The 26,355-nt window shown below is 39.7% G+C and overlaps 1 protein-coding gene across 9 annotated transcripts in view; it reads right to left on the bottom strand.

The window, feature by feature from the left end:
- iqch (IQ motif containing H) overlaps positions 1-26,355 on the bottom strand; it is a 121,998-nt gene that overhangs the window by 35,865 nt on the left and 59,778 nt on the right. For all 9 annotated transcript variants that reach the window (XM_078427556.1, XM_078427559.1, XM_078427558.1 and 6 more), the window contains 3 exons: positions 25,997-26,188; positions 7,607-7,727; positions 3,125-3,411 (listed from right to left, as the gene is read on the bottom strand). In XM_078427556.1, the coding sequence (XP_078283682.1) occupies positions 3,125-3,411; positions 7,607-7,727; positions 25,997-26,188 (600 nt within the window). The remainder of the gene's footprint in view (positions 1-3,124; positions 3,412-7,606; positions 7,728-25,996; positions 26,189-26,355) is intronic.

The following is a 26,355-nucleotide window of genomic DNA, read 5'->3' as shown; positions in this document are numbered from 1 at the left end:
TTGAAGGGTTGTTTTCATGAATGGATGGGGGGGGGGGGATCCAAGCTGATTAAGGCACTTAATTATCACCAATATTCCTGCTTCCTTATTCTGTGCAGAATCTGTACATTTAGACACTAGTCCCACCTAGGGAGAGCCATCTGCACATTTTAGCAAGTCCCTCGGTTATTGCTAATTTCACTTGGACCATCTCCGACACCACCCTCCCCTTTCTTGATACCATCCCCATCACAGGAGATAGACTATCGACTGGTGTCTATTACAAACCCACTGACTCCCACAACCATCTCGACTACATTTCTTCTCACCCTGCTCCCTGCAAAGACTTTATCCCCTATTCCCAATTCCTCTACCTTCACAATTTGGAATTCTCCAATTCTTTTGTCTCAAGCCTAGTGCTTTCATCTCTGGCTTTGTCCATCATCTTCCTATCAAAACTCCCCCGCCCCTGTCTGCATCAACCTGGTACCTGCCATGTTTGTCCTGCCTCTCCTCTCTTCCAACTTTTTTCCCCCACCCCGCCTGTACACTACATTCAGTCTGAAGGGTCCCAATCCAAAACATCATCTATCCATATTCTCCAGAGATGCTGTCTGACCTGCTGAGTTACTCCAGCACTTTGTGTCCGGTGTTGTAAACCAGCATCTGTAGCTCCTTGTATCTCCCTTCTGTACTTCATAGACTTCCCTTTGAATATATCCATGCTATTTACCTCAATTACTCCAAATGCAAGAGTGATTTCGATATCAAATTATGTAGAGGCCAATATTCAAGGAGGCAATTATAGTCCCCTAGTTGCTACCTCAGCCAATACCATCTTACCAACTCACTGTTACCTCAAAGCTATTTGGTCTGCTCTTCCATTTCACCTATCGCTGCATTCAATGTTTCAACCAAAACCCACTTGCCTGTGGTCACCTATTACTCTTCCTGCTTTGCCCTGCCCCTCCTAGCTTTCTTCCCCATCCCTTACAATCAGTCTGCAGAAGGCTCACGGCCCAAAGGTCACCTATCCAAGGAACTGTCTGACCTGTTGTTACTCCAGCACTTTGCCTTTTGTTTCAACCAAAGACAAATTTTCCTTCTTTTCAGATCTCTACGATCACAGAGTTTAACAGATCTTGAATTCTCGCACTGCTCTGGTTTTTTTCCAGTTTACTCTGTTGCAATTTTTCCTCTCAGCCTTACTACTTGACTCATGTTCACCAAGTCTTCTGCTCTTCCCTTCGCTGAATCTGAAGATTGGCCTCAGCTTGCTACATGAAGAAGTGTGTACAGAATTCCCTCGTAGATTTATTGGTGCCTGGTTTGAGGTTGAATTGTTTGGTTAAGCTTTTATTTCCAAAGTTAGCCTTCAACATGTTCAAGGTATCTTTTAAACACCCAGCTGGTGGCCCATTAAGTAAAAATATCTTGGGAATTGCTGATGTTAAACCAAATGAACCAGCAAGGTTGGAGACTGAATCATGCCCCATTCCCTTGGGATAATTCTCAACATTGCTATCAGGTTGATGGCTACTACAGTTGATTGATCGCTTTTTATAGAGCTCGGGCAATTAATGATTCCATTAATTGGATGGTTCGATTACACTCGTTATTGAAATTGAAATTCACCCCCTTATAAACCCAACTCATTTTCCCTGTACCTTGACTTAATATTGGACCCTTTATCATGGTGAAGCATCCTAGTTTTGAGGAACATCTTAAAAAGAGAGCGAGATAGAGGGGTTTAGGGAGGAATTTCCAGAGACTATGGTTAAAGCAATGGCTGCCAGCATGAAGTCAGTTAGAGAGGGAATGTGCAGGCAGCCATATCTGATGAAGTTAGTCATGACACCATCATTGGTATCTTGGCAATCTGCATCTTACTCAGCATTGGAATCAGCACCTGGCTCAAGCTCATATATCATATCATCATATCATATCATATCATATATATACAGCCGGAAACAGGCCTTTTCGGCCCTCCAAGTCCGTGCCGCCCAGCGATCCCCGTAACATTAACACTATCCTACACCCACTAGGGACAATTTTTACATTTACCCAGCCAATTAACCTACATACCTGTACGTCTTTGGAGTGTGGGAGGAAACCGAAGATCTCGGAGAAAACCCACGCAGGTCACGGGGAGAACGTACAAACTCCTTACAGTGCAGCACCCGTAGTCAGGATCGAACCTGAGTCTCCGGCGCTGCATTCGCTGTAAAGCAGCAACTCTACCGCTGCCGCCCATATACTTTTGGATCTTCATCATTGGGGATGCTTGTAATAAGTTTCAGAATAGAAAGCTTTGGATAAGTGAAATTGAAGTCCAACAAATTAAGTAGTGTTCATTAATGGTCTGCTGTGCTGCTGCAAGTAAGAATTTCATTGTTCCTTTTTGGGATATATGCCAATAAAACACTCTAGACTTGACTCTTGGAGTGTATTACATTCAATATATTCCGAGGACCATTTAAACAATAAGACCATCCCTTCAGATATTTTAAAATAAATGGTAATAAGAACACTGAAGAGAGTGGTATGGTTCATACATTTGTGTCTCAGATTGGTGTGGAGCTGCTGTATGGAATGCAATAGCTCAACACCAACAATGGACAAGTCTGCTAACTTAGCAAGAACCAGCATCAAACCTTGGAAAAACTTTGTAATCATTCTCACTTATCCATTACTTTATATTTAATTAGAACAAGTTTTTTTGAGGGGAGCGGATGGAGGAAAATAAATTTTATTGCATTCAGTTAAACTGTTCTTCTGGATCAAGAGACACCATAATAATTATATGCCTATTACAATGAATCTTTCAATGTGTATTGAACTACTTTATCGAAGTCAAATATAAATTTAGGTAGAGGGTCACTAATAAAATACAATTTAATTAATTAAAATAATACTTAGGACATGATATGAGTGTGCATCCCCACATGGCAAAAGCTAACCTTTTCAGTTTGTAATTAGTCCACTGACCTGAGAAGATGGATTAGCTCATTTAGCGAATTTTATAGCTGATATGCTCGCAAAGCTTCATGTTATTTTTTTTTGTAATTTTTTTAAATTGTCACCCAGGGAACCAGATCTTTATTAGTCAGTCTGATATATGAACCTTAATTTGTGTCCACCTCACCTGCTGCTCCATTGTATGTGGATGTATGAAGGTCACCAGGTCAATCGAGAAGAAACCCATCATTCCTCGGCATTTGCAGGCCTCAGCGATCTTTACGCACATCAAGTGCAGGTTTCTCGGATCTACAGAGCACTGTGGTACGGTGGTGCCCCAGCACTCCAGGGGGCTTGTGGAATGGATCTGGTCGCCGCAAGACACCATTGATATTTCCCCTGTTGGCTCTATCAGCATGTCCACAGTGAGGTTAGTAACACTGTCTGACGGTGGATAAGCCTCCACCACGCCACCTTAGTAAAAGGATAGAACAATAATTATTCAAACCACTTCCGTGGTCTATACTGTTCCTCATTGTCAACCCAAAGGTAACAAACTAATGAAATATGCAAGATTACTAATGCATAAATGAAAATATATATGATTTTACAAATTTACACTAGATCCCACAAAACATCCTAGTTTGGAATCAGAAATGATTTAAGACATTACTCTTTTATAAAACCAACTACTACAAATATTAGCGTCCACTTTGAAATTGTTTGGTCATATAATATTACCATTCTGCTTAATCAATTATAAGAGACCAGCACATTACAGAAACTTAATAGATATCAAGTAACTGTAACTGTTACTAGATTTCTTCAAATGAAGCCCATCAGATCCAATCATTTCAGAATACTATTCTGACATTTAGCTGAATGGCTGCTATTTAATCCAATGCCCTGTCAACTACCTATCAACCAAGAATGAAAAAAACAGGTAATTGTCATTATCAAAACGAATAATTATGAGATTTTCCTATTTTAGTTTATTGATCCAACTTGTACGTTCTTTTCTACTGCAAGCACAAATTCTTGTTGGTGTTGGCATTAATGGATCACCCAGATGACCATTCCTAGAATGCAAACTTTTCTATAGCCACATCTCACCCAGTTACCAGGTATTATGTGCACATTTTCTAGCACAGGTTATATGATTGTGATCAGGGTTGACATTTCTGGGTGAATTTCTTTCACTTTGCTTTGGCACCGATTTCAATGGACACCCCTGCTGGCATGAGCTGTCGCAGGGTAGACCTAACAAACCTATAACCTCCAGAAAGGCTTAATACCAGAGCAAGCACCAAAAGCTCACCCCCATCTATGCTGTATGCTATTCCTGATCCAAGTGATAGAACTCATTTCACTCAAATCACAAGAGCAGAATTTTCCTTGATTACTAAGAGAATCTGAATGATATTGTGTACTTAACACTGGAGAAAACATTTAAATATTGCTGTTATTAATACAACGTATTTTCTTAAATTTTAAGCTGCAATATTGCCATTTTAATAATTGTTAACAGGCTCTCAGGAGCATTATTCCGAATAGAAATTGCATGACATTAGAATTGAGTTGCTAACCGAGATCAAATTCTGATGAAATTCAATATCCATCATAGAAAAGATGCAACAAATCTGCACTGGAGAATAGATTACCAGTTTTTAATGTGGTTTTCATCTCTGCGTGTTATCATTTACAAATAAAATGAAAAGCAGCCAAGCAAACACATCCACAATTCACGTTCCGGTATACTTGCTCCAAGCTGAATTAAAGAGTTTCTAAACATGAAAAATATTGCAGCTGCGAGAATACAACGCAACAGACAGAAAACATTTCTAATAATGATGAGCAAACACTTTAGATTTGAATTTTTATGGTCTCCCTTCAGATCTCTTCCTCCAATTTTTCAAAATTGGACAAGGCGCCGTTTTATGCTAAAATGGAGTTGTCAAGTTTCTTTCCATCATTTAAACAGAGAATAGTGGATACCTGGCAATGAGATAAAGGCTGTAATCGAATCAAGGGACTCCAGATGGTCCACGTGTGGAATAGTGGATACCTGGGAGCGATTACGAGGTTGTAATGTAATTGAGGGGTTCAAATGGTTTATTTATGTGGCCTTTACCTTGGCGGTGTTCCATCAGAAGCACCTGTGTGCTACTCCTGCCACTAATGTTACTCTGTAGTGCAAGCAGCACAAATCCTGCTGCTCAGGTGCTTTTGGCCCAAACGTTTATGAGATAGTTCGTCTTTACAGGATCTTAATCTTTAAAACTAGCAGCACATTTAAGAACAAAGCAGTGCTTGCAGATTGTTATATCTGTTCATACAGACGTTTACAGCTTGCCTGAACATTTTAGATTTCATGAATCTTTTGGCTATTCCTTTTAGGCCTTTCCTCTGTTGTTGGGCTTGGAGGGCTATGTCAGTAAAAACAACTGACTCCTTGTTTCCTTTCAAAAGGAGAAGTAAATCAAAAATAAAATTGCAGCTGCTGCAAATCTGAAACATCAGAAAATGCTGGAAACATTCAGCAGGTCAGACAACATTGTGGAAAGAGAAACAAAGGTAACATTTCATTCAAACTGTTCCTTGACCCAAAACATTAACTCTTTCTCTTTCCAGCAATTGCTGCCCAACACAGTGTTTGCAGCACTTTTCACTTTTATTACTTACACCAGGAACTGATTCAACACAAATGATTTCAAGTGCAATCTGAGCTGATCAAATCATCCAAATACAAACTACACATTATTACCCTGGAACTTTCATTGTTTCTTTCTGATTAGATGCTGCCTGATTTTCAGCATTTTCTATTTTTATTTCTGATTGAATATGCATGGGACATGACCCATTCTCTACTTGGTCAGCAAGGATGTAATGTAGGGAGTACAGCCATCTGAGCAATGAACATTGTAGGCATAAAGATGCTGGATGATTTGATTATTTTTAGGGATCAAGCAGCATTTTTTGCAATACTTTTCCCCAGGAGGTTAATGGTTAGTACTAACTGCAAACCAAACATTAAGTGTTCATATGTTATAATGATAGGTAATAATTTCTAGACTTTACAATGTACAAGTAAAGAAGATTGTAGTCAGTCAATATTAACAGTGGGCAAAATGCTATTTTTATTTTTATATGCTTTACTATGTTTCATAACACTGTAGTGAATTTAATTCAAAGATTTGATTGCTCGATAAATCAATCTTCTAAAAATATTAGGAAAAATAAATACAGTGACCTTTCCTTCCTATATCGTACAAATGCTGCAAGAGAGACAAATCAAGTTGAAATGCAACAGCTCCTTAAGATTTAACAGAATTATCCTGCTTAGAGCTGAACCTAGCAGACCAGACATCAAAAGGTTTGGTCCACAGCCTGTTCCAAGCTTGCTCTCAGACTAGACAGATGTAGAAATCAGTTTGGCTCCCTCCTCCTGCCAGGAATCTTCCCAGGAGAAACAGGTGCTTGGGTGTAATGTCAAGACAGAATTGGATTAGAGCCATAGGGTAATACAGAATGGACACAGGCCCTTCGGCACAATTCATCCATGCCAACCAAGAAGCCAATCTATACTAGCACCACTTGCCCCCATTGACCATATCCCCTACATACTTTCCTATCCATGCATCTGCCCAAGAATTCAGTTGTGAAACTGCTATGCATGGGAAGACAATTACTCTCTGGACACATCAGTGATTATTCGTTGTGCCTGTACCTCACCATACTTGTGCATAACACATGCATTGGAGATCCTCACACTATCTCTCATTGGACTTTACTGGACTTTTTCTTGCACTAAACATTATTCCCTTTATCCTGTATCTGTACGTGGCTCGATTGTAGTCATGTATACCCTTTCCACTGACTGGATAGCACACAACAAAAAACTTTTCACTGTACACATGACAATAAACAAAACTAAACTAAACGAAAAAAAAACTAAATTAAACTAAACTCGAATTCACCTGATCCACAGAAACCAGTCGTCAGCAAAGAGTTTATGTATTCTGAAGAGGGAAGGTTGAGAAGGAATGGGAAAGAAAAAGTTTCTGCTTTTGTTGAATATGAACAGATTGATGTGAACAGCCTCCCAGTGATATCAGGTGCTTGTAGAAATCTGTGTTTCTGATTTCTAAAGCCCCTAATCATAACAGTGATCAGACATGGTCTGGAAATGCTTCAATCCTTCTGGTAACCATACTCCCACAAGTGTTGTGGGGAAGTGAGTTCCAAGATTTAGACCCGGTTACAATGAAAGAAGGATAATATATTTGTAGAGGGTGGTGTTTGCATGTGCTAGAAGTCCTTATTCCTTCTTGGTGGCAGGAATTACGGCTTCAAATTCCCATCGTCAGTGCAACATCAAAGCAACATTGATGGGGTGCTATAAAATTAGAGATAATGCCTTTGGGATGAGACATTAAACGAGACTCTGCCTATTCAGGTAAGATGTCGCGGGGCATAAATGAACAATTGCCTAACCTGCAGCACCAAAACTGATTAGGTGGGCTCACTTTAATTTGTGCAGCTCGCTGTGTGCGAACTCACTGACCTATTTGTGTTACCACTGCAACCAATCTTGGAATCAAATTGATTGAAAAATAAAAACAGGATTTCCAATGTTATAAAAGTACATCGTCGAAATAAGAAAATATACCTTGACAGAGGAACATTTTTAAGAACTTTTCCCACGTTGGGAATATTTCCTGATTAACTGGTTGTGCATGCTCTGCCAAAACTCCAGGCAATTCCTTGGCCATCTTTATCTCAGCAGGTTCCTGCATAACAAATCAAACATAAACATTAGCAGAGATTACACACTGCTTTAAAATGGAAACTGGAAAATCAACAGTCACATGGGTCACACAAGTAAAGATGGCAGCTGTTTGTTTACCCGTGCTAATATAACATGTTTCTAGAGACAAAAGGAACTGCAGATGTTGGTTTATATTTGAAAAACACAAAATGCTGGGGTGACTCAGCGGGTCAGGCAGCTTTTCTGGAGGACATGGTTCGGTGATGTTTCAGGTCGGGACCCTTCTTCGGATCTAGATCTCATCCAATCAATGCAAGCTATCCCTATCCCCTGCGCCAATATCTTTCGTTGTCAAGAACTATGTGATCCCAAGTGGTCAACCTTCATAGGTCGGCTAGTTAACCAAAAAGACATGAGAGCCAAGCTGTTATTGACCATATATAATGATTCCCTGTCTATGCCTCAAGCAGAGATGCTGGACATTGTTGGAACAGAAGTTGTAGTCAATGTTCCAGCTGGAGCCAAAGGTTACACAGCCATAACTAATCCTGTCAGTCATTAACTAAAGTACAGATCTGGTCAGTTCCATGCCGCGTGGTGGATAGTCCCCAGGAAGATTACTGCTGGCTTTTAATTGTGTCCTGTGGTTTCAAGTTTTTTTGGCATTTATTATTACAGTCATGGCATGCTGTTTTCTATTGATTGCACCTGCTGAGTGTGTGATGACAGCAAAGGAAGTAATTTAACATTCATTCATACAAAGAATTTAAGTTCATGTAGTTGATGCTCCATTTCAGTGGTGACTGAGTTCTTGAACTGTTGAATATGACACCACTTGGAGTTGATATTAAATCATCTGACACTCTGGAACAATCGGGAGAGGAGGAGGGGGTATGAGTGAGTGAGTGAGTGAGAGAGAGAGAGAGAGAGAGAGAGAGAGAGAGAGAGAGAGAGAGAGAGAGAGAGAGAGAGAGAGAGAGAGAGAGAGAGAGAGAGAGAGAGAGAGAGAGAGAGAGAGAGAGAGAGAGAGAGAGAGAGAGAGAGAGAGAGAGAGAGAGAGAGAGAGAGAGAGAGAGAGAGAGAGAGAGAGAGAGAGAGAGAGAGAGAGAGAGAGAGAGAGAGAGAGAGAGAGAGAGAGAGAGAGAGAGAGAGAGAGAGAGAGAGAGTGTTGCTAATCATTATACATACATTGAAATGTTTGTTTTGTGTGCTATTCAGGAAAATCATACCATGCCGCAAATGAGTACATCAAGTCATGCAAAGGAGACAAATTGCTGGTAATATTTATGCTGAGGAACATGAAGCTTATGACCAACCTCACTTTGGCACCATTGATGCTGATTGGGACATGTACATCACCCTCTATCTCCTTCCTGCACACCATCTCATTCAAGATCTGGCCCACTATGAATATAACAGTACTATGGATATTACAATAAAACACTACATCTATGGGAAGAGTTTGCAGTTTCCATAATGGCCTCATGAGATATCTCAGAACAAGAATGGAAATCACCTTTAATCCTGACAGAATTCCTAAGAACATACGAGAGTTTTTTCCTTTGCCACCCTTTCAAGCAGTCAGGGCCAGACCACTGCAATTCACTAACTGAAATATTCTCCCCTATCTGTCTTTTACAGCCTTTGTAAGTGTTGTAGAGCAGAGGGACCTAAGAGTACAAGTACATAGTTCCCTGAAAATTGTATCAAAAGGTAGGTAGGGTGGTAAAGATTCTTTTGACACACTGGCCTTTGGCAGTTCTATGTTGGGATGTTATGTTACAGTTGCACAGGATGTTGGTGAGGTCACATTTGGAGTATTGTGTTCTGTTTTCAATACCCTGCTCGACATTAAGCTGGAAAGACTGCAGAGAAGACATGTGAGAATGGCGCCAGGACTAGAGGACTTGAGCAGTTGAGCAGGCTAGGACTATGTGTCTTGGAGCACAGGAGCTGAGGGGTGATCTTATAGTGGTGTATAAAATCATGAGGGGAATACAAAGGATGAATGCACAGAATCTTTTTTCCCCAGGGTAGGAGAAGTAAGAACTAATGGGCATAGGCGTAAGGTGAGAGAGGAAAGACTTAATCTGCACCCGAGGGGGCTACTTTTGTGATCCCTCTCCTATGAGGTCCGACCAATATACACTCTCTAGACCCTGCCTAACATTATATATCACAATTAAATCTCCCCTTAGCCGCCTCCACTCCAAAGAAAACAACCCTAGCTGATCCAATCTTTTGTCATGGCTACAATTTTCATGCCCTAACAATACCTTCATAAATCTCAACTACATTCACTTCAGTGGAATCACATCTTTGTTGTTCTAATCACCTTTTTACTATGTTTTGTACAGCATTGTAATATTTCCTTTTGCCTACAAACCTGGAGTCTTTGGAGTGTGGGAGAAAACTGGAATACCCAGGGAAAACCCATGTGGTCACAGAGAGAACATACAAACTCCATACAGACAGCACCCATAGTCGGGATCGAACCCGGATCTCTGGCGCTAAGGCAGCCACTCTACCGCTGTGCCACCGTGCCGCCTTAATATTTCGTTTCATCATAACTATTTGGTCCCAGACCTCGCCACACCCTCGGTCCAAACATGAACTGAATTCAAGACGGAGATGAGAGTAATTGCCCTGAATATACATGGACCAAGTGTGGCATTAAGGCTCTGGTAAAGCTGAAGTTAACAGGCTACAAGGTAAAAACACTCTGGTGGTTGGAATCATACAAAGAAAGACGGTTTAGTTCAGTTTAGTTTAGTTTAGAGATACGGCGTTGAAATAGGTCCTTCAGCCCACTGAATCCGCACCAACCAACAATTACCTGTACACTAGTTCTATTCTACACACTAATGACAATTTAGAGTAGCCAATTAACGTACAAACCTGCACGTCTTTGGAATGTGGAGGAAACCGGAGCAAACCCATGTGATCACAGGGAGAACATACCAACTCCATACTGACAGCACCCATAGTCAGGATTAAACCCAGCTGCTTCATTAATCATCGTCTTTCTATCATAAGGTCAGAAGTAATAATACTTGTTGATAGTCACAAAGTTCAATTCCACTCATAATTTTTCACCAAATGGAGCAAACCATACCGGAATGCAGAAAGCCCTGGACAACAAAGGTTGGTAGGATTTGAGTAACAACAATGTATGACAATAGGCATTGCCAACGAGAGAAAATTGAACCACCTGCCCTTGATATTCAATGTCATTACCATTTCTGAGAAACACCCCACCACCCCAACTCAACATTCTGGGAATCCCCATTGACCAGAAACAACTGGATTAGCCATGTTAATGAGAGCATTTGTGAGGCTGGTTATACTCTGGTGACTAACTCACTTCTAAACTCCTTAATACCTTTCCACAATCTACAAAATACAAGTGAAGAGCATGAAGGAACACTCTCCACATGAGGACTGCTCCAACAACACTCAAAAAGCTCGCACCATCCAGGACCCAGCAGATTTGATTGCCACCCCATCTACCATCCTAAACACGTATTACCACCGAGCCTAAAATGTCTCTCTCTATGCAGAAGCACTGAAAGAGCACCTTCACCACAAGCGGTTCAAGAGCTCACCACCATTTTTTTCCCCCAAGTTCATTTTTTCTTTACGTCTGCCTCAATAAATTGGAAATTAAATCAGATGCAAATAATTCAAGGCACTTTAAAGGTTACTAATCGTCTTGTTATATTTTAAGGATATTCTGGAATAGTTAGGCAGCAAGCCTAAGAACTCTGCAGACCTATCTTCTGGCTTTTTGCAGTTCAGCTACAAAGACAACTGGACTCCTATTGAACCAAATTGTTGTGGTTCATCACTTGTTCTCAAGTAGGATCATGACATCCAGTCTATAGTGTTGCAATGTATATAGAGAAGGCGAATTAGACCGAGGGGCTTGAAAGTTCCTTCCATAGGTGTGTCAGAAAGCTGTAACATTCAGTGGTTCTGTATTTCTGAATTTCTCTTTTCTTGTTAAGATTCCTCCATTCAAGCTTTGTCATGTGAGCAAGCACCACCTTTTGGTATGCCAAATAATTTGATACGATGCTTATTATTCCAAGTAGTGTGTGTCACTATTGAAGCTCTTCAGAGGTTCTTAGAGAGTCTTTGAATCTCTTTTTCTGTCCACCACATGACTGATTGTCCTCATCAGTCAGCTCTCCATTAAGAGCAGCTTTGGTATCCTGCCATAAGATATTCTTCTGATATGTCCCACCCACCTGATCTGTGATTCTTCCCGCGGTGTGTAAATGCTGAAGTTTGTCTGGAACAGAATCACGTATCTGAAATCTTGTCTTGCCACTTGATCAGAGTGTGGATTGGGAACAGCTCCATCCAAGAATGCAAGAAATTGTGGTCCGTCACATAAACCAACCTCTCTTCCATTAACTCCATCTACATTTCATAGTGCTTCGGCAAGGCTACCAGCATAATCAAGGACGTCTCATCCCAGCCACTCACTCTTCTCCCCATTCCCATGAGGCAAAAGGTACAGAAGTGTGAAAATGCATACCTCCAGATTCAGGGACAATTTCCTTCCAGCTGTTATCAGGCAACTGAACCATCCTATCACCAACTGGAGAGCGGTACTGACCTACCATCTATATATAAGAAAATAACTGCAGATGCTGGTACAAATCGATTTATTCACAAAATGCTGGAGTAACTCAGCAGGTCAGGCAGCATCTCGGGAGAGAAGGAATGGGTGACGTTTCGGGTCGAGACCCTTCTTCAGACCCTTCTGACCTACCATCAACCTCATTGGAGACCATCGGACTCTCTTGAATTGGACTTTACCTTGCAATAAAAGTAATTCCCTGTATCCTGCAACTGTACACTGTGGACAGCTTGATTGTAATCATGTATAGTCTTTTCACTGATTGGCCAGCAGGCAACAAAAAGCTTTTCACTGACAATAATAAACTAAATTAAATAAAACAAAAAGATCATGTGAAAATGGTTAAGCTTTTTGGCATGTCTGCTGTACAGTAAAGAGTGAGGTGGGTATGACAATAGCACAATACGCCTTCTGTTTGTTCTCATTGTTCCCCCAAAATACAGACTAATATAAAGGCCACACTTGTAACTGGACAGGAAGGTCCAAGCTGCAGTTGTCCATCACTCGTGCTGCTTAATAATGATATATAAGATGCTGGAACAATTGTAGAGTTTTGTTTCCCTCTTGCACAATTTTGTCACCCAATTGTTTATGTTGGAAGTTGAAGTTATTTAGTATGCACATTTTAAGCATTTGTGCGAGAACAGTGGTGATCATAAATTTCTACCCTGTAGTTTTAAATTACCATTTTAAGTTACCAGCAACTGGAATTATAGCATGCTGCACCAATATTGCTTGGGTTTAATACAATTTAAATGAGATCTTTAATGCTTTATTTCTTTTAAATTCTCTGAATTAAAAAAGCAGCACACTGCATAAATGACATACATTTACCTATTTGGATCTCTGCCCAGACTGAAATCCTTTACTCTCCGTTTTATTCTCTAATCTCCTGAAGTGCTGACTGGCTTTTATGTTCCAAAGAGCCAACTGACAGAAGTATGCTGGTCGGAGTGAATTCACATTATCTGGTCTGTTAGCACAGGACCCTAGATTATTTACAAGTAGTGTAACCACCACACCATAATGCCTTCTGTAGAAAATCAGCTATCAACTATCTTGGTACAGAAGTGGGCCATTCAGCCCTTTGAACCTGTTCTACCATTTAATTCAAACATGATTGATCTGTACCTTAACATCATCTATCTATCATGGTTATCTAACCCTTCATACCTTTTCTATCAAAAAGCTATCAATCTCAGTTTTGAAATTTTAAGTTGACTCTCAGACACAAGGAGCACGTTTCGAAAATCTATCATTCTATAATTGAAGATGTACTTCCCGTCATCTGCATAACCAGCCAAGCTGAAAATATAATGTTATATTGCCAGGTTCTGAATTGCCCTATAACAGGAAATACTTCATTTATCGATTACCCTACAGAAAATTAACTGGATCAGCCGCATAATTACTGGGGCTACAAAAGCAGGTTGCATAATAAATCCTGCAATGTTATAACCTGTTGCTCACTGCTTTTCACCATTAGTAAGACATATCAGGTAAATAATGAAATATCGTCTTCTTGCCAGAATTAATGCAGGGTCAACAACACTTATGAAGCTCAACACCATCCAGGACAAAGCAGCTTGCCATTCACCATCTTAAACATTCGCTCTCTTCACTACTGATGCATTGCAGATACCCTTTGTACAGCACCTCCATCACCAAGCAGGAGATGGTCACCACTTCCACCTTTTCCTTCTAAGCCACCTAAAATCCTAAACAGGAAATTCGTCATAGTCCTTCATACTCACCAGGTCTAAATCCTGATATTCCTTCCGGAACAGCATTGACAAAATACCAAACCTAAGAATTGCAACAGTTCCAGGTGGTGGTTCTTCAACACCTCCTCAAAGATGGTTAGGGACAGGCAAGAAATGTTGGCCGTGCCAAGGATAATGAACAATAGTTAATTCCTACCAACTTAAACACCTCAATAAAATTACTCATTGGTCTGAAGAAGGGTTCTGACCAGAAAGGTCACCGATCCATGTTGTCCTGAAATGCTGCCTGACCCGCTGAGCTACTCCAGCACTGCGTGCCTTTTACTCATTGGTCATCTCTCCACAAGGGAATGGAAGCCTCGTCTGTGAAACTCATGCTCAATTTTATCCATCTCCAGATGTCGATCCTCAATGGTTACAGTTGGCAAACAGTTGTTGGGAGGCTTATAAATATTACAGTTTTAATGTTCTAAATAATATTAAACCTTGCTCACAGTTTGGATCACATTCATTTAAAGCAAAATTAAATTCCATTGCAAACACTCAGAGACCCCTTTCCCCACGTTGGTGTTTAAGATCCCATTAGTTCAAAAGCAGGGACTTTCCTGATGTTAGAACCCAGGATCAAGCCCACATGGCTACGTACCCCATGCAGAGAGTTTTGCGGCTGGATATTATGCCATATTTCTTCACAATTCATTGATTAATCTTCTTAATGAAAAAGTGCAATGAATTTAGAACTAATCTGATGGAAGCATTGCTTCTGTGATTAAATATATTACACTGTTCTCTCATCTCCCCGATTCATCTGTTGCCTATTATTCGAGTTCAATGAAAATGAGATTCAGCATCCAAAATATAAAATGTATATTTTAAAAATTGAGAAAAGTTCAATTATCACCGTTTGATCTCACAGAACAGAAGTACATATGGCACAATCTCCTTGTAAAAGGAATCACTATGTTAGCATATTACTATACAAATGCCTCATTTTTTGTCTTCTACTGTTAATGGAAAATGTTTTGTAAAATATTTGTTGCGTCTATTGAACCCATCTGAGACAATTTCCTCTTATATCTAATGACCCATCACGCTTATGTGAAATGCAATTCGATGTGGCTTCAGCATGCATTAAGTGGAATTGAGAGCAGCATACAGACTCTGTGTCCACATGGTATTATCTGCTCACTCTTCCTTGAGAGGCTGCATCGCTCATTATCCAGACTTCAACTCAGTTCCACAGAAAGACTTAGGCCTGTTTAAAACTGAAGAGCCTTTTTCTTTTATAACATAATAGGGACACATATGTTATGCTGGAACAAATAAGCAGAAAATAGCTGCTTTAAATGTCTGGCACAGGACTCAGAAGCTCTTCTTCCACTCTACTGTTCAGCTAGATTTTCCTTTTCTTAAATACCACATGGGGTCCACTTTCTTCTTTTCTTTGGGATTAATTACCTTTCAAGCTGAGACCAATTACTCCCTATAATTAAACTATACACATGTAGTTTTGCAAGAGGGTAAACAAAAAAAGCACATCAGAAAAAAGTATTTTAAAATTATTTCTGTGACCCATTCCCCCCATCTTCTGCGAGCCAAGGTTCCATGGTCACTTGCTGCCCTCTGGAATACGTCCCGTGGCTGTTCTCCATGGCTGATGTTGGTGAATGTCAGTAGGCAGCCGACCATGAAGGGCATCACAATCGAGCTGGATTCCTCTCTTCAACTAACATCTGCGCATCTATACTTGTCAGCAGAGGTTAGTGACGAGTGGAGTACATTGACCACTTTTTCTCCCTTTCTCACCCAAAGGTGCTGAATACAATTGTCATCCTGACCAAAATCACCAAACTCAGTGCAGACTAGTAATCATATCCGAGACTTCCTGGCATGAGTGGTTTAGTCATTATCAAGGATTTTTTTTTGTATATAAAACCTAAGTGCATTTCAAACAGCACAGACTGTCATCTAAATTTGCCATATTAACAGGTTTACGAGGTGCAATTAATTAGGCATTATCATAGTCAAAAATCTTGAATATTTCCTACATAGCACTCTAATAAAGCTGTCATTGTGATACAAGACAAAATTAAATAAAAAAATCATGTCACTTCATTTTCATAGCATACATTACGAAACAACTGATTTAGTTTTCTGGTCACATATTCCAATTAGTTTGTACTGTAAACTTCTACCAGCTTAAGACTGAATAAAGATTTTCCCAGCCCATCTCTCTTGATCTACAATGTTTTGTTCCCATACGCAGAGGCTGCAAGTTACATTATATTGTTGCAACTTTAACACTTCAAGATGTTCCTGCAAACTTATTTTGCTTGCGATCAGAGCATTCATTTCCAAGTGTACCTAGCCAACAATGTATTTGGTTTTTCCATAGTCTTCTTTTTAGCCACTTTTCAGATCTTCCCAATTGATTTGAAATACCTTGAGAATAAATGAAGAGTTCGAGCAGTCCTTACAAATGTGACAATTAACAATTACATCCTGAAGTTTAACCAAACAGTCCTACAAGTTTCAAATTTAACTGCTGAAAAATGTAGCAATGCTATTTGGTTCTGGTATATGCAGAATTGAATATAGACAAAAATTGCACAAAGACATCAATACATAAAAGAGCTGGTTTATAAAGTAATTCACCAAGGCAGATGTTTTGTTTAACCTGCAATTAAACACTGCATGGAAAGGAAAGGGCAGAGGGAAAGTTATACTAAATTCCCAGAGCTTCAGCTAATAGTCGATGAGACGAAGAATTATTTTGTGCTATGCAGTTCTTTGTATCCCAGAAAGCAGTGAAATTTGTCTCATATTACAAAGAATAGCCAGATGAAAATTATTGTTACAGAAGGCTGCATGATGACTGTGACAGGAAAATAGAAGTGAGTTCTCAAACGACTGTATAAACAAGAAATACACCACAAATCTTTTCCCCCAACAAGCTGGACTATTAATTTTATTCTCCCTAACATGCACACCAATTTCAATCAAAACAGCTATCGAGTGACCTGAACAGAGGCTTTTGCCACCGATACTTTACCAGTTGATAGGAAATGCCTCGAAACAGCCGAAGGATGGTTTTCTTAACCATTGCAGCAAAGAACTCAGTGGATTACAGTGAATGATAAGGAACTCGTCCAAGGAGAATGGTAAGCAGATTTTTTAAACTAACTAAAGTTAAGTCAAATTAAATATATGTAATTGTTTTTTGCATGTGTTTGATTATTTTTAAAATATATATTAAAAAAAAATACTTATGTGATTTTGAAAAGGGTGGGGCCTTGCCAGCTGTTGAGGCTTTTCTGGGAACACAGCCGGCCAAGTGTTCAGAGAGGCCCTACACCAGAGGAAACAGCGTGATTCCAGATCTAACTAATAAGATGCATTATAAATACATGCCGATATAATTACCATGAGGAAGTTACAGTAAGGAGATGCAACAATTACTACATTGTGAAGAGCTACACTTATTGTAAACACATGCATCAAATGTGACAAAATGCAGAAATATGCTATCATATGAAAAAGGAAAAAGAAATGGTTATCTTTGGGCATGACCCTTCAATGGAACTGGCATACAGAGTTGACAAAAACCAAAGGGTGAAAATACTGTCTGGCCAGGTTCTAAAAGGTTACCTTGCAAGCATCTCTTGTACAAACAGACCTTCTTACTGGTTCAAGGCAGTCTGCAGTAACAGTGTTGTTCTTGCACAACATGGATATTTATGGGAATTGTTCCATACGGTTTTACGATATGCTTCTTTACTACGGTATTCACATTGTGCTATGAAAAAACAGCATTTCACCAGCAAATGTTATCAGCCACCATTGTCAGCTTAGGCTTGCGAACATTTCGATATAGACGTGGAATACAAGCCATTTTTTTTTTTTTACTGTTCTTTTCTTAATACGGCATATTTTAGAACATTCCACCCTGCAGGGAAGGACCCCTATTGCTCCACCATATTGAAGTGTGTGCCTGATGATATTTTATAGGATAGGCTTACAAGATCAGACCTGATTACACATCTGAAGATGCAGATGCCTTTTAAAAAAAAATCAAAGCACAAAATACATAAATATTTCTCTGAAATAACAACAGATAATGTAAACCTTCACAGTTGTTGAAAATAAAACAAAATCCAAGTGCTATAATGTATAGCAAAATTGAGAAGATAGTCATGTCATTGTGGTAATTGGTCGAATCGTTGCACCAATGTTAACATGCCGAAATTCTCAACGTGATAGTCACAGGAAACCGACGATGGTCTACAGGTGTGGCAAAATTTAGGAAGGAAAATGCGAGTGTTTTTTTTTAATCTGATGGTGCAGCAGTTAAGATGCTCATTTCACATTATTGTAGGTTGGTGCCTGAGGGGCTTGTCTGATAATTGAATTCACCAGGGAAACAGATGATCAATTTTATCAGCTCTCAGCTTGGCTGCTTGGTGGGGCACCCCGTGGAGTCACAGAGACCTGGGGGGATAAGTTGTGGGGATGGGGGGTGGAATGGTGAGGGGGTTATATCTGAAAGAATACTAATACGGGATTTCTTACAGTGCAGCAAACATGCCTCCTTCTGGCTTAATGTGGTATATACAGTGCAAAGGTCTGTGCATCCATTTGATGCTGCATTTCTGTTAGACAGCTGTACCTGTAGGCAGTCCCGACTCTAGTGAGGGTTCTAGCGCTTATCACTATCAATTCCCCATTATATGAAAACGTAGTCCCTTTTGCACTGAGAGGTGTGAATGCCTGGGCTGCCATTCTCTCTCTGCCCTTCTGTAGGAACAATGCACAGTGTGCTGGGCAATATCTTCCTGTACACTCGAAACCTGCTGGATTCTTAGAATGGTTTCCTTTCTGCAGTACCATTGCAAATCCTAACCATATACTGAAAGAACAAGTGCTCGTGCTTTTGCTCAGACGACGTATTTTATTCCTGAAGTGACAAAAATGCAAATACGAGTTAAAGGCAGCTTTGCAATAGAGTGCGGGAGCAGCATTTCAGTCGTGCCACTGGTGATTAGAGATGTACACCTGCAGTGTAAGGCAGTGAGTTTCATAATACTGGTACTATTTGTATGCTGGAGAACTTCTTCAGACAGTATAATATCTATTCACTATAAAAGGGACTTAGAGAGAACAACAATGTGGAAGACAAATTTCATACATTACAATACCACTCTCGTAAAAGTGTTCCATAGACAGATAGGGGAGTACATGTGTCCCAGCTTAACAGCCATCCTGAAATAGTGCTTATTACTGGCGTCAGATATAGTGCTCCAAGGTCCATCCTCAATTTCAGACCAAAACACCTGAGTTTTCTTCTCCCCCAGTCTTTGAACATATTTCAATTTTTTTTTAAGCACAAAGATCAACTACTCCATAATAAATCCTTGATCTCAAGGTTTCCCTTTGTGCAAATATGCTAATACAAATATGCTTCACATAAGGTAATTATTACGGTTTCCAAATGTTCTCTGGCAGATATTGTGTTTCAGGTATATTGCAAGACAATAATGAAAATAGCAAACAAACATTAAAATAAGATTCAGCAACTAAAGCCAACTAAATCCAAAATATAGGATTGGTATGTAAAGGCCTATTTTGTGTTGGTTTACAATTAGTCTCATCTGGAACAGACACATTTCCCCCTCAAAAACAAAAACAAAAAATGCTGGAAACACTCAGCAGGTCAGGCAGCATTTGTGGAAGAAGAAACAGCTGATGTTTCAGGTCTGGGAGCCAGGGGTCCTTATCCCATATCTATTTGTCTCTGGCATCTGCAGGTTTTAATTCACATTTCCCCAATGTGATTCAACCATAAACAGCAGGGGTAATTCTGCAATTATGTATTTGTCAGAAGGGGTGAAAGTCAGAAATAAGGCCACAGTATTAGCCTAAAAAACAGAACAAATGTCCAGATTTTATACTCTATTTAGCATCAATGTATTCACTGATAAAATCACCAAGATATACTTGCTCTCTCAGGTTTACCTTTAGTTAAGTTAAGCTATCATTCCAAAACCTATTATTTCATTCAAATTATTGATTAGAAATCAGACTTCATGTGTTGCTTTTTAGATAAGCATTAAGAGAACAGTATAAATTGCTTGGGGAGTCTCAAATTACAGAGCTATGCGGTCTTAAAAATTCAAGCTCAAATGGATTTTCCCCCAATTTATCTTTTACACTTTTTTTATTAATACCTCCATCCATATTAATTTAGCCTTCTCAATTCTTTACAGGAAAAAAAAAAACCTTATTTGGTTATTTTCATGGACTGTATGGTTGGTTGCCTGGAATTGTCTACTTATTCTTGTCTATTTGTCTTTGTTAGTAGAATTATATTGTGTAGAGTTTAATAGAGTATATAAAGTATTTTTCATGTTGTCAATAAATGTAGTCAAGAGTTGTGATTTGAATTGGCAGAATTTTAATTGCAATGAAATGGCATCATAAAATTAAGTATGAAATCCAAGCAACTGTGGGCTTTTTGTTCAATCTCTATTGTTCATCAAACAGACTTTGTGTTGTTCTATATTGTAAGGTGTTTAACCAATAAAGAATGATAGTTTGACACGAATTACATCATAAGCATGCAGGAAGCCTGTTTTACACAAAATGATTTTTATATTATAGTCATTTTGCTGTTCCTGGAGCTTTGTATTTTTGCTTATTGTCAGGCACATTAATCCTGGAGATTCTAAATTAAATTAGGTGAAATTCAATATATCAAAAAAAATCTTGGGTTTTGTGAGCTGTTGGATTTGGAATTAGTGTTGCAACATTTGGAAAATGGTTGTGTCAACATGGTTCACTGTGACAGTTGGACACTGAATAAAGCGAAGGTAGAGCAGTGGCTAGAGTAGGACACAGAGATACCAAGCAATAGGAAGAGTGGAACATGCTCTGCCTTTCAGTGAGATCTGATCTGTAGGTCTCAACACTCTCCACCCAATTCTCAAAATTCACAATTTCCCCGCAGTCCAAAAACATACCCCAAATTTGTACATTGTTAATAACTCAGCATCTGCAGCTTTTGGAGACAAGTCTCAGAGGAGACAATTCCCCATCAGTACGATATCTCACTTATTAACTTGAGATCTTGTTCCCTGGTCAAAATATCTCAAGGGAAATATTCTGATAGCACCCACTCAGGAAGCTCTCTAAGAATCTTAGGTATTTATTCACAAAATGCTGGAGTAACTCAGCAGGTCAGGCAGCATCTCTGGAGAGAAGGAATGGGTGATGTTTCGGGTCGAGACCCTTCTTCAGTCTGAAGAAGGGTCTCGACCCGAAACGTCACCCATTCCTTCTCTCCAGAGATGCTGCCTGACCTGCTGAGTTACTCCAGCATTTTGTGAATAAATACCTTTGATTTGTACCAGCATCTGCAGTTATTTTCTTATACTCTAAGAATCTTAAGTATTTTCATGAGTTGACTGAGCTATTTCAAAAGTAGGGTGCAGTGAGGAGAAAGAGAGTAAAGGGCATTATTGACAGATGAAAGCAAAACTAAAGCAGAAGAGGAAAAACATGAAGCATGCGAGTGGGGATGGAAGGGAGGGAGCCATGATGCGATGTATTTCTCTTTCCCCAACATTCTTTACCTGTAAAATGCACCTGTACATATGGGACTTTCATTCACAACATACTATCCATCAAACGAAAAAGGCAGAAATAAATAATACATAAAAGAAAGAAATAAGTTAATAAGAAACAAAAAGCAGGATGGACAAAGAAAAATGTGTACAGAGCAAGTATATGATAGGAGAGGGAGTGCATTCCCCAACTTACCAGATCATATACATGTTATAGGAACGCAACCAGTTATTTATTGAAACCTTATAATACACTATTCATCGTCTATATTTCTTGTAACATGTTAATGTCATCCTCAGTGCCGTTGTCCTACCATCTCTACCTTCAACTTGTCTGCTCTTCGCTCTGTTAATCTTTGGCCTTCACTCCCTACCCTGTGCTGTGTTCCCCGACGCACATCCTATAATAAAGTCAGCTTAAAAGGAATTAGCCGAGTTAATGGAAATATGCTGGAATATATCCCTGTCGAGAGCCATGTGCTGCCAGTTTCTTGCAACTATAGCTACTAACATTTGAAAAATCTAACACTGGGGTCCTAGCCTGTTGCAAATCTTGCAAAGCCTGGATAGAGTGGATGTGGAGAGGATGGCTGCTATGTTTCCTAGTTTATAAAAGTGAGTAGTCTAAGAATAAAAGGATGTACCTTTAGAAAAGAGTATGCGGAGGAATTTATTTCGTCAGACAGTAGTGAATCTATGGAATTCATTGCCGCAGACAGCTGTGAAGGCCAAGTCAATGGATATTTTTAAGGCAGAGTGACAGATTCCTGAATAGTATGGGTGTCAGCGGTTATGGGGAGAAGGCAGGAGAATGGGGTTGAGAGAGAAAGATTGATCAGCCATGATTGAATAGCGGAGTAGACTTGATGGACCAAATGGCCTGATTCTGCTCCTAGAACTTATGAACCTTATGGAGATGGGAGGGTTGGGAGAGTGGTCATAAAAGTTTTACAAATTTTATTCTGATCTCCCACCAAAAGCTTTTCTAGGCCCCAATTACTGCATATTACCCGGCATTTAAGATTCTATGGCTGAATATCAAACTTTGAGCCCAACTGTAAACCACATTATACAAGGACCCAAATGCATTTTTGTACACGTTCTTGAAGATGAAAATAAAGTAAAAATGGCACAGGGTTTATTACTTAGAAGGGAGAAACTACAAAGTGCTCTAGTTTTGGGGGAATTTCACCGTCAGTAATTGACAAAACAGTTTAAACGTTATATGATATTTGAAAGGAAGTGAGCTCCAATCATTAAAGCATATTTCCTCCCCAAATTTCTATCATATTTTGTGTCGGCCATAAACCCAGTGGGTGAGGATCAGGCCTTTGAGTCAGAAGGATGTGGGTTAAAGTTACTGGACTTTAAAGCACTGCACTGACGAAGGTGCTGTCTTTTAGATGAGATGATAAACTATGATGCCGGATGCCAACTTAGTAGTATGTGAATGATCTTTTGGGACTATGCAGGAGGAAGGCAGGGGAGGGGTATCCCTGGCATCTGAGCCAATATATTGCTTTCCACATTATTAAAGCAGATTAGCTTATCACTATTATGCTGTAGTTTTTGAGGGTTGTTGCTCTGCACAAATTGGCTGCTGTGTTTCCTAGTTTATAAAAATGACTGCACTTCAAATGCCATTGATTGGCTGCACAGTTTTAGAACATCTTGAAGATTTTGTGAAGCGCTGTTGATTAATTTGTAAAGAAACATCTGATCATCCAAACTCCCAATTTGCTTTAAACATTTAATTAAAAATCGTGAAAAACTAGAAATTTAATAGCGTTGGACAGTTTTTTTCTTTATAAGTCTGCTGCAATGTCTGCATAATGTGGGCTTCCCTGGATGAAAATTTGGAAGTGCATGCAAGGTGTATGTTGTTAAGATGTCTATATCAATAATCATGGGTATTAGTGCTATATAAAGTACTGTATTGTTTTTCAGTGACAAGCTGGTGCAAGTGTAGCTGTGCATTTGTAGGCTTTTTGCTGTATATGCCAATTTTGACCATACCCATTATCATTAAAATCCTTGACAATCAGATCATGCCACAGGGAGCTGCCATATGCATTGACTTTCCTGAGCACCTCTTTATTTCCAATCTGGAGTCCTTCCTGGACCCATGAACCTACAAGACTTAGTTCTTGGCGTCCAGATTTCAACCTGCTCTAACTCAATTTACAAGTTTGCAAATGACACCACCACAATGGGACAGATGGCAAACAACGAAGAGCCAAAGTGCAGGGAGGAGATAATGAGCCTAGTTGCATGGTATCAAAAGAGCAAATGAAAGAAGGGCTAATTGTCTTCAGGAAGCAGGGTGGAGTACACGTTTCAGTCTGTATCAATGGTGCTGAAATGGAGTTAGCTGAGAACTTCAGGTTTCAAGATGTAAATATCACAATTTGTTCTGGTCCCACTACTTTGGCTCTAAGTCCAAGAAAGCACTCAATGCCTCTAGTTCCTCAGAAGGCTATTTGACATGTCTGTAATGACTAAAGTTCCACAGATGCACCATTGAAAGCATCCTACCCGGATGCATCATGACTTACAGTAGCAACGGCACTGTCCCAAAAAATTCAGGGTTGCTTTTCCCCTTTTCCCCTTTTCCCCTCCCCTCTCCAGACAGGCAAAAGATACAAGATCATCAGATTGAATCACAGCTTCTTCTCTGCTGTTATCAGACTCTTGAACAGACCTCTCATTTGCTGGGGATGAATTTCCCCATCTTCTAATCTACCTCGTTACTTTTTAAAATTTGCATGTCTCTGTTCCTGTAACGCTATATTCTGTGTTTATTTTCTGTTTTGCACTATCTGATGTTTACATGTATGGTGTGATTTGCCTGGATAGCACACAAAACAATGTTTTCATTGTATCTCGGTACATTTAACAATTATCAGTTAATACCAATCCAAGGATGTCAAAGTCAATGGTAAAAATGGTTACCTGTTCAGAGGCTGTTGTCTGAACAATTATCAAATTTCAAATTGTGAAGAGGGGGGTCTGGGGAAAGCACAGACAAGAGTTGGAGGATGAAACTTTTTTTTTCACCCAAGTAATTGAGGTAGGGATCACAGCATCATCGGATGTAAAAGTAGATGAATATTTCAAACAGGAAAGATATGGGAAAAAGGGTTCATGCAAGCTCTAGATTGTTTGAGGAAAGATTCAATAAATCTCTTCCTTGCATTTAGGTACACAATTCGATTATAACATCAAGATAATCACAAAACATACCAATTGGTTACAGACTGCTGATGCAATTATTCCACACATTTTGGTGAAAGGGCAGCAAAGGGTAATGTCTCATGAAAACAGTTTTCCTTTGGGTTTTAGGTTGAGGTGCAAATTTAAAATCAGTAACACACAGGTATTTTTATTGCAGTAATCTTTGAAAAATAAATAGATATTGTCACAAGATGAATGACAGGGAGTACAGAGAATTGACCCAGGACTTAGTGGACTGGTGCCAGCGGAACCGCCTCCAGATCAACGCGGGGAAAACCAGGGAGATGGTGGTGGATTTCCGCAGGCGCAGCCACGCCCCCTCGACACCGGTGAACATCCAGGGAATGGACATTGAGAGAGTGGACTCTTATAAGTACCTGGGTGTTTACCTGAACAATAAACTGGACTGGACTGATAATAGTGAAGCACTGTATAAGAAAGGCCAGAGCAGACTGTACCTGCTGAGGAGACTCAGGTCCTTTGGAGTGCAGGGGGCACTCCCGAAGACCTTCTTCGACACTGGTGGCATCAGCCATTTTCTATGGAGTGGTCTGCTGGAGCAGCAGCATCTCAACTGCTGACAGGAAGAGACTGGATAAACTGATCAAGAAGGCCAGCTCTGTCCTGGGATGCCCCCTTGACTCAGTGCAGGCGGTGGGAGAGAGGAGGATGATGGCAAAGCTATCATCACTGCTGGACGACTGCTTCCACCCCATGCAGGATACTATCACTGCACTGAGCAGCTCCTTCAGTGGCAGACTTCTTCACCCCAAGTGTGTGAAGGAGAGATATCGAAGGTCCTTCCTTCCTGCTACCGTCAGACTGCACAATCAGCACTGCTCCCAGCCGACCAGTAAATAAAGATAATTACCGCTATTTAAATTTTTTAATGAATGTTTATTTATTTTTGCTATCCACTTTGCTGCTGTAACCCTGCAAATTTCCCCCTTGTGGGACGAATAAAGTACTTTAAAAAAGACTATATATATATATATTTTTATTCCCAACTGATGTGCATAAATACCCTGCCCCCCTACATTAGATATTGAAATCATAGGGCATGTACCTGCATCCATTTCCTCTTCAGCCATACAGTAGGACCAACTTTCTTAAATTCCTTTAGAGTTTGATGATAAGATGGGAGGTGAGTGACATCAAAATATGCAGTACCTCGTCCACCAAATTCAGTGTCCGCTTTAAAGAGCCAACGTTTAATTTCCATGTTTTCAATAATGAACTGAATAAGGACTTCATGCATCTGAAAAAAATAGAATTCTCACATCATAAGGTGCATTTTAAGTTACTAAATTCCTACTTATGACCAATGTTTTAAATCAATTGATTTTAATAATTCAGAAACAACATTTTACCTCAGGTTGTGATTATTCACCAAATGTAATAGACTTCCTCATTACCTTGTACTTG

Source organism: Rhinoraja longicauda, chromosome 33 (genome assembly GCF_053455715.1).
Source record: "Rhinoraja longicauda isolate Sanriku21f chromosome 33, sRhiLon1.1, whole genome shotgun sequence".
NCBI classification, from domain to species: Eukaryota; Metazoa; Chordata; class Chondrichthyes; order Rajiformes; family Arhynchobatidae; genus Rhinoraja; species Rhinoraja longicauda.
Note: the sequence above shows the minus strand (reverse complement) of the source record. Positions and strands in the feature narration are given on the sequence as shown.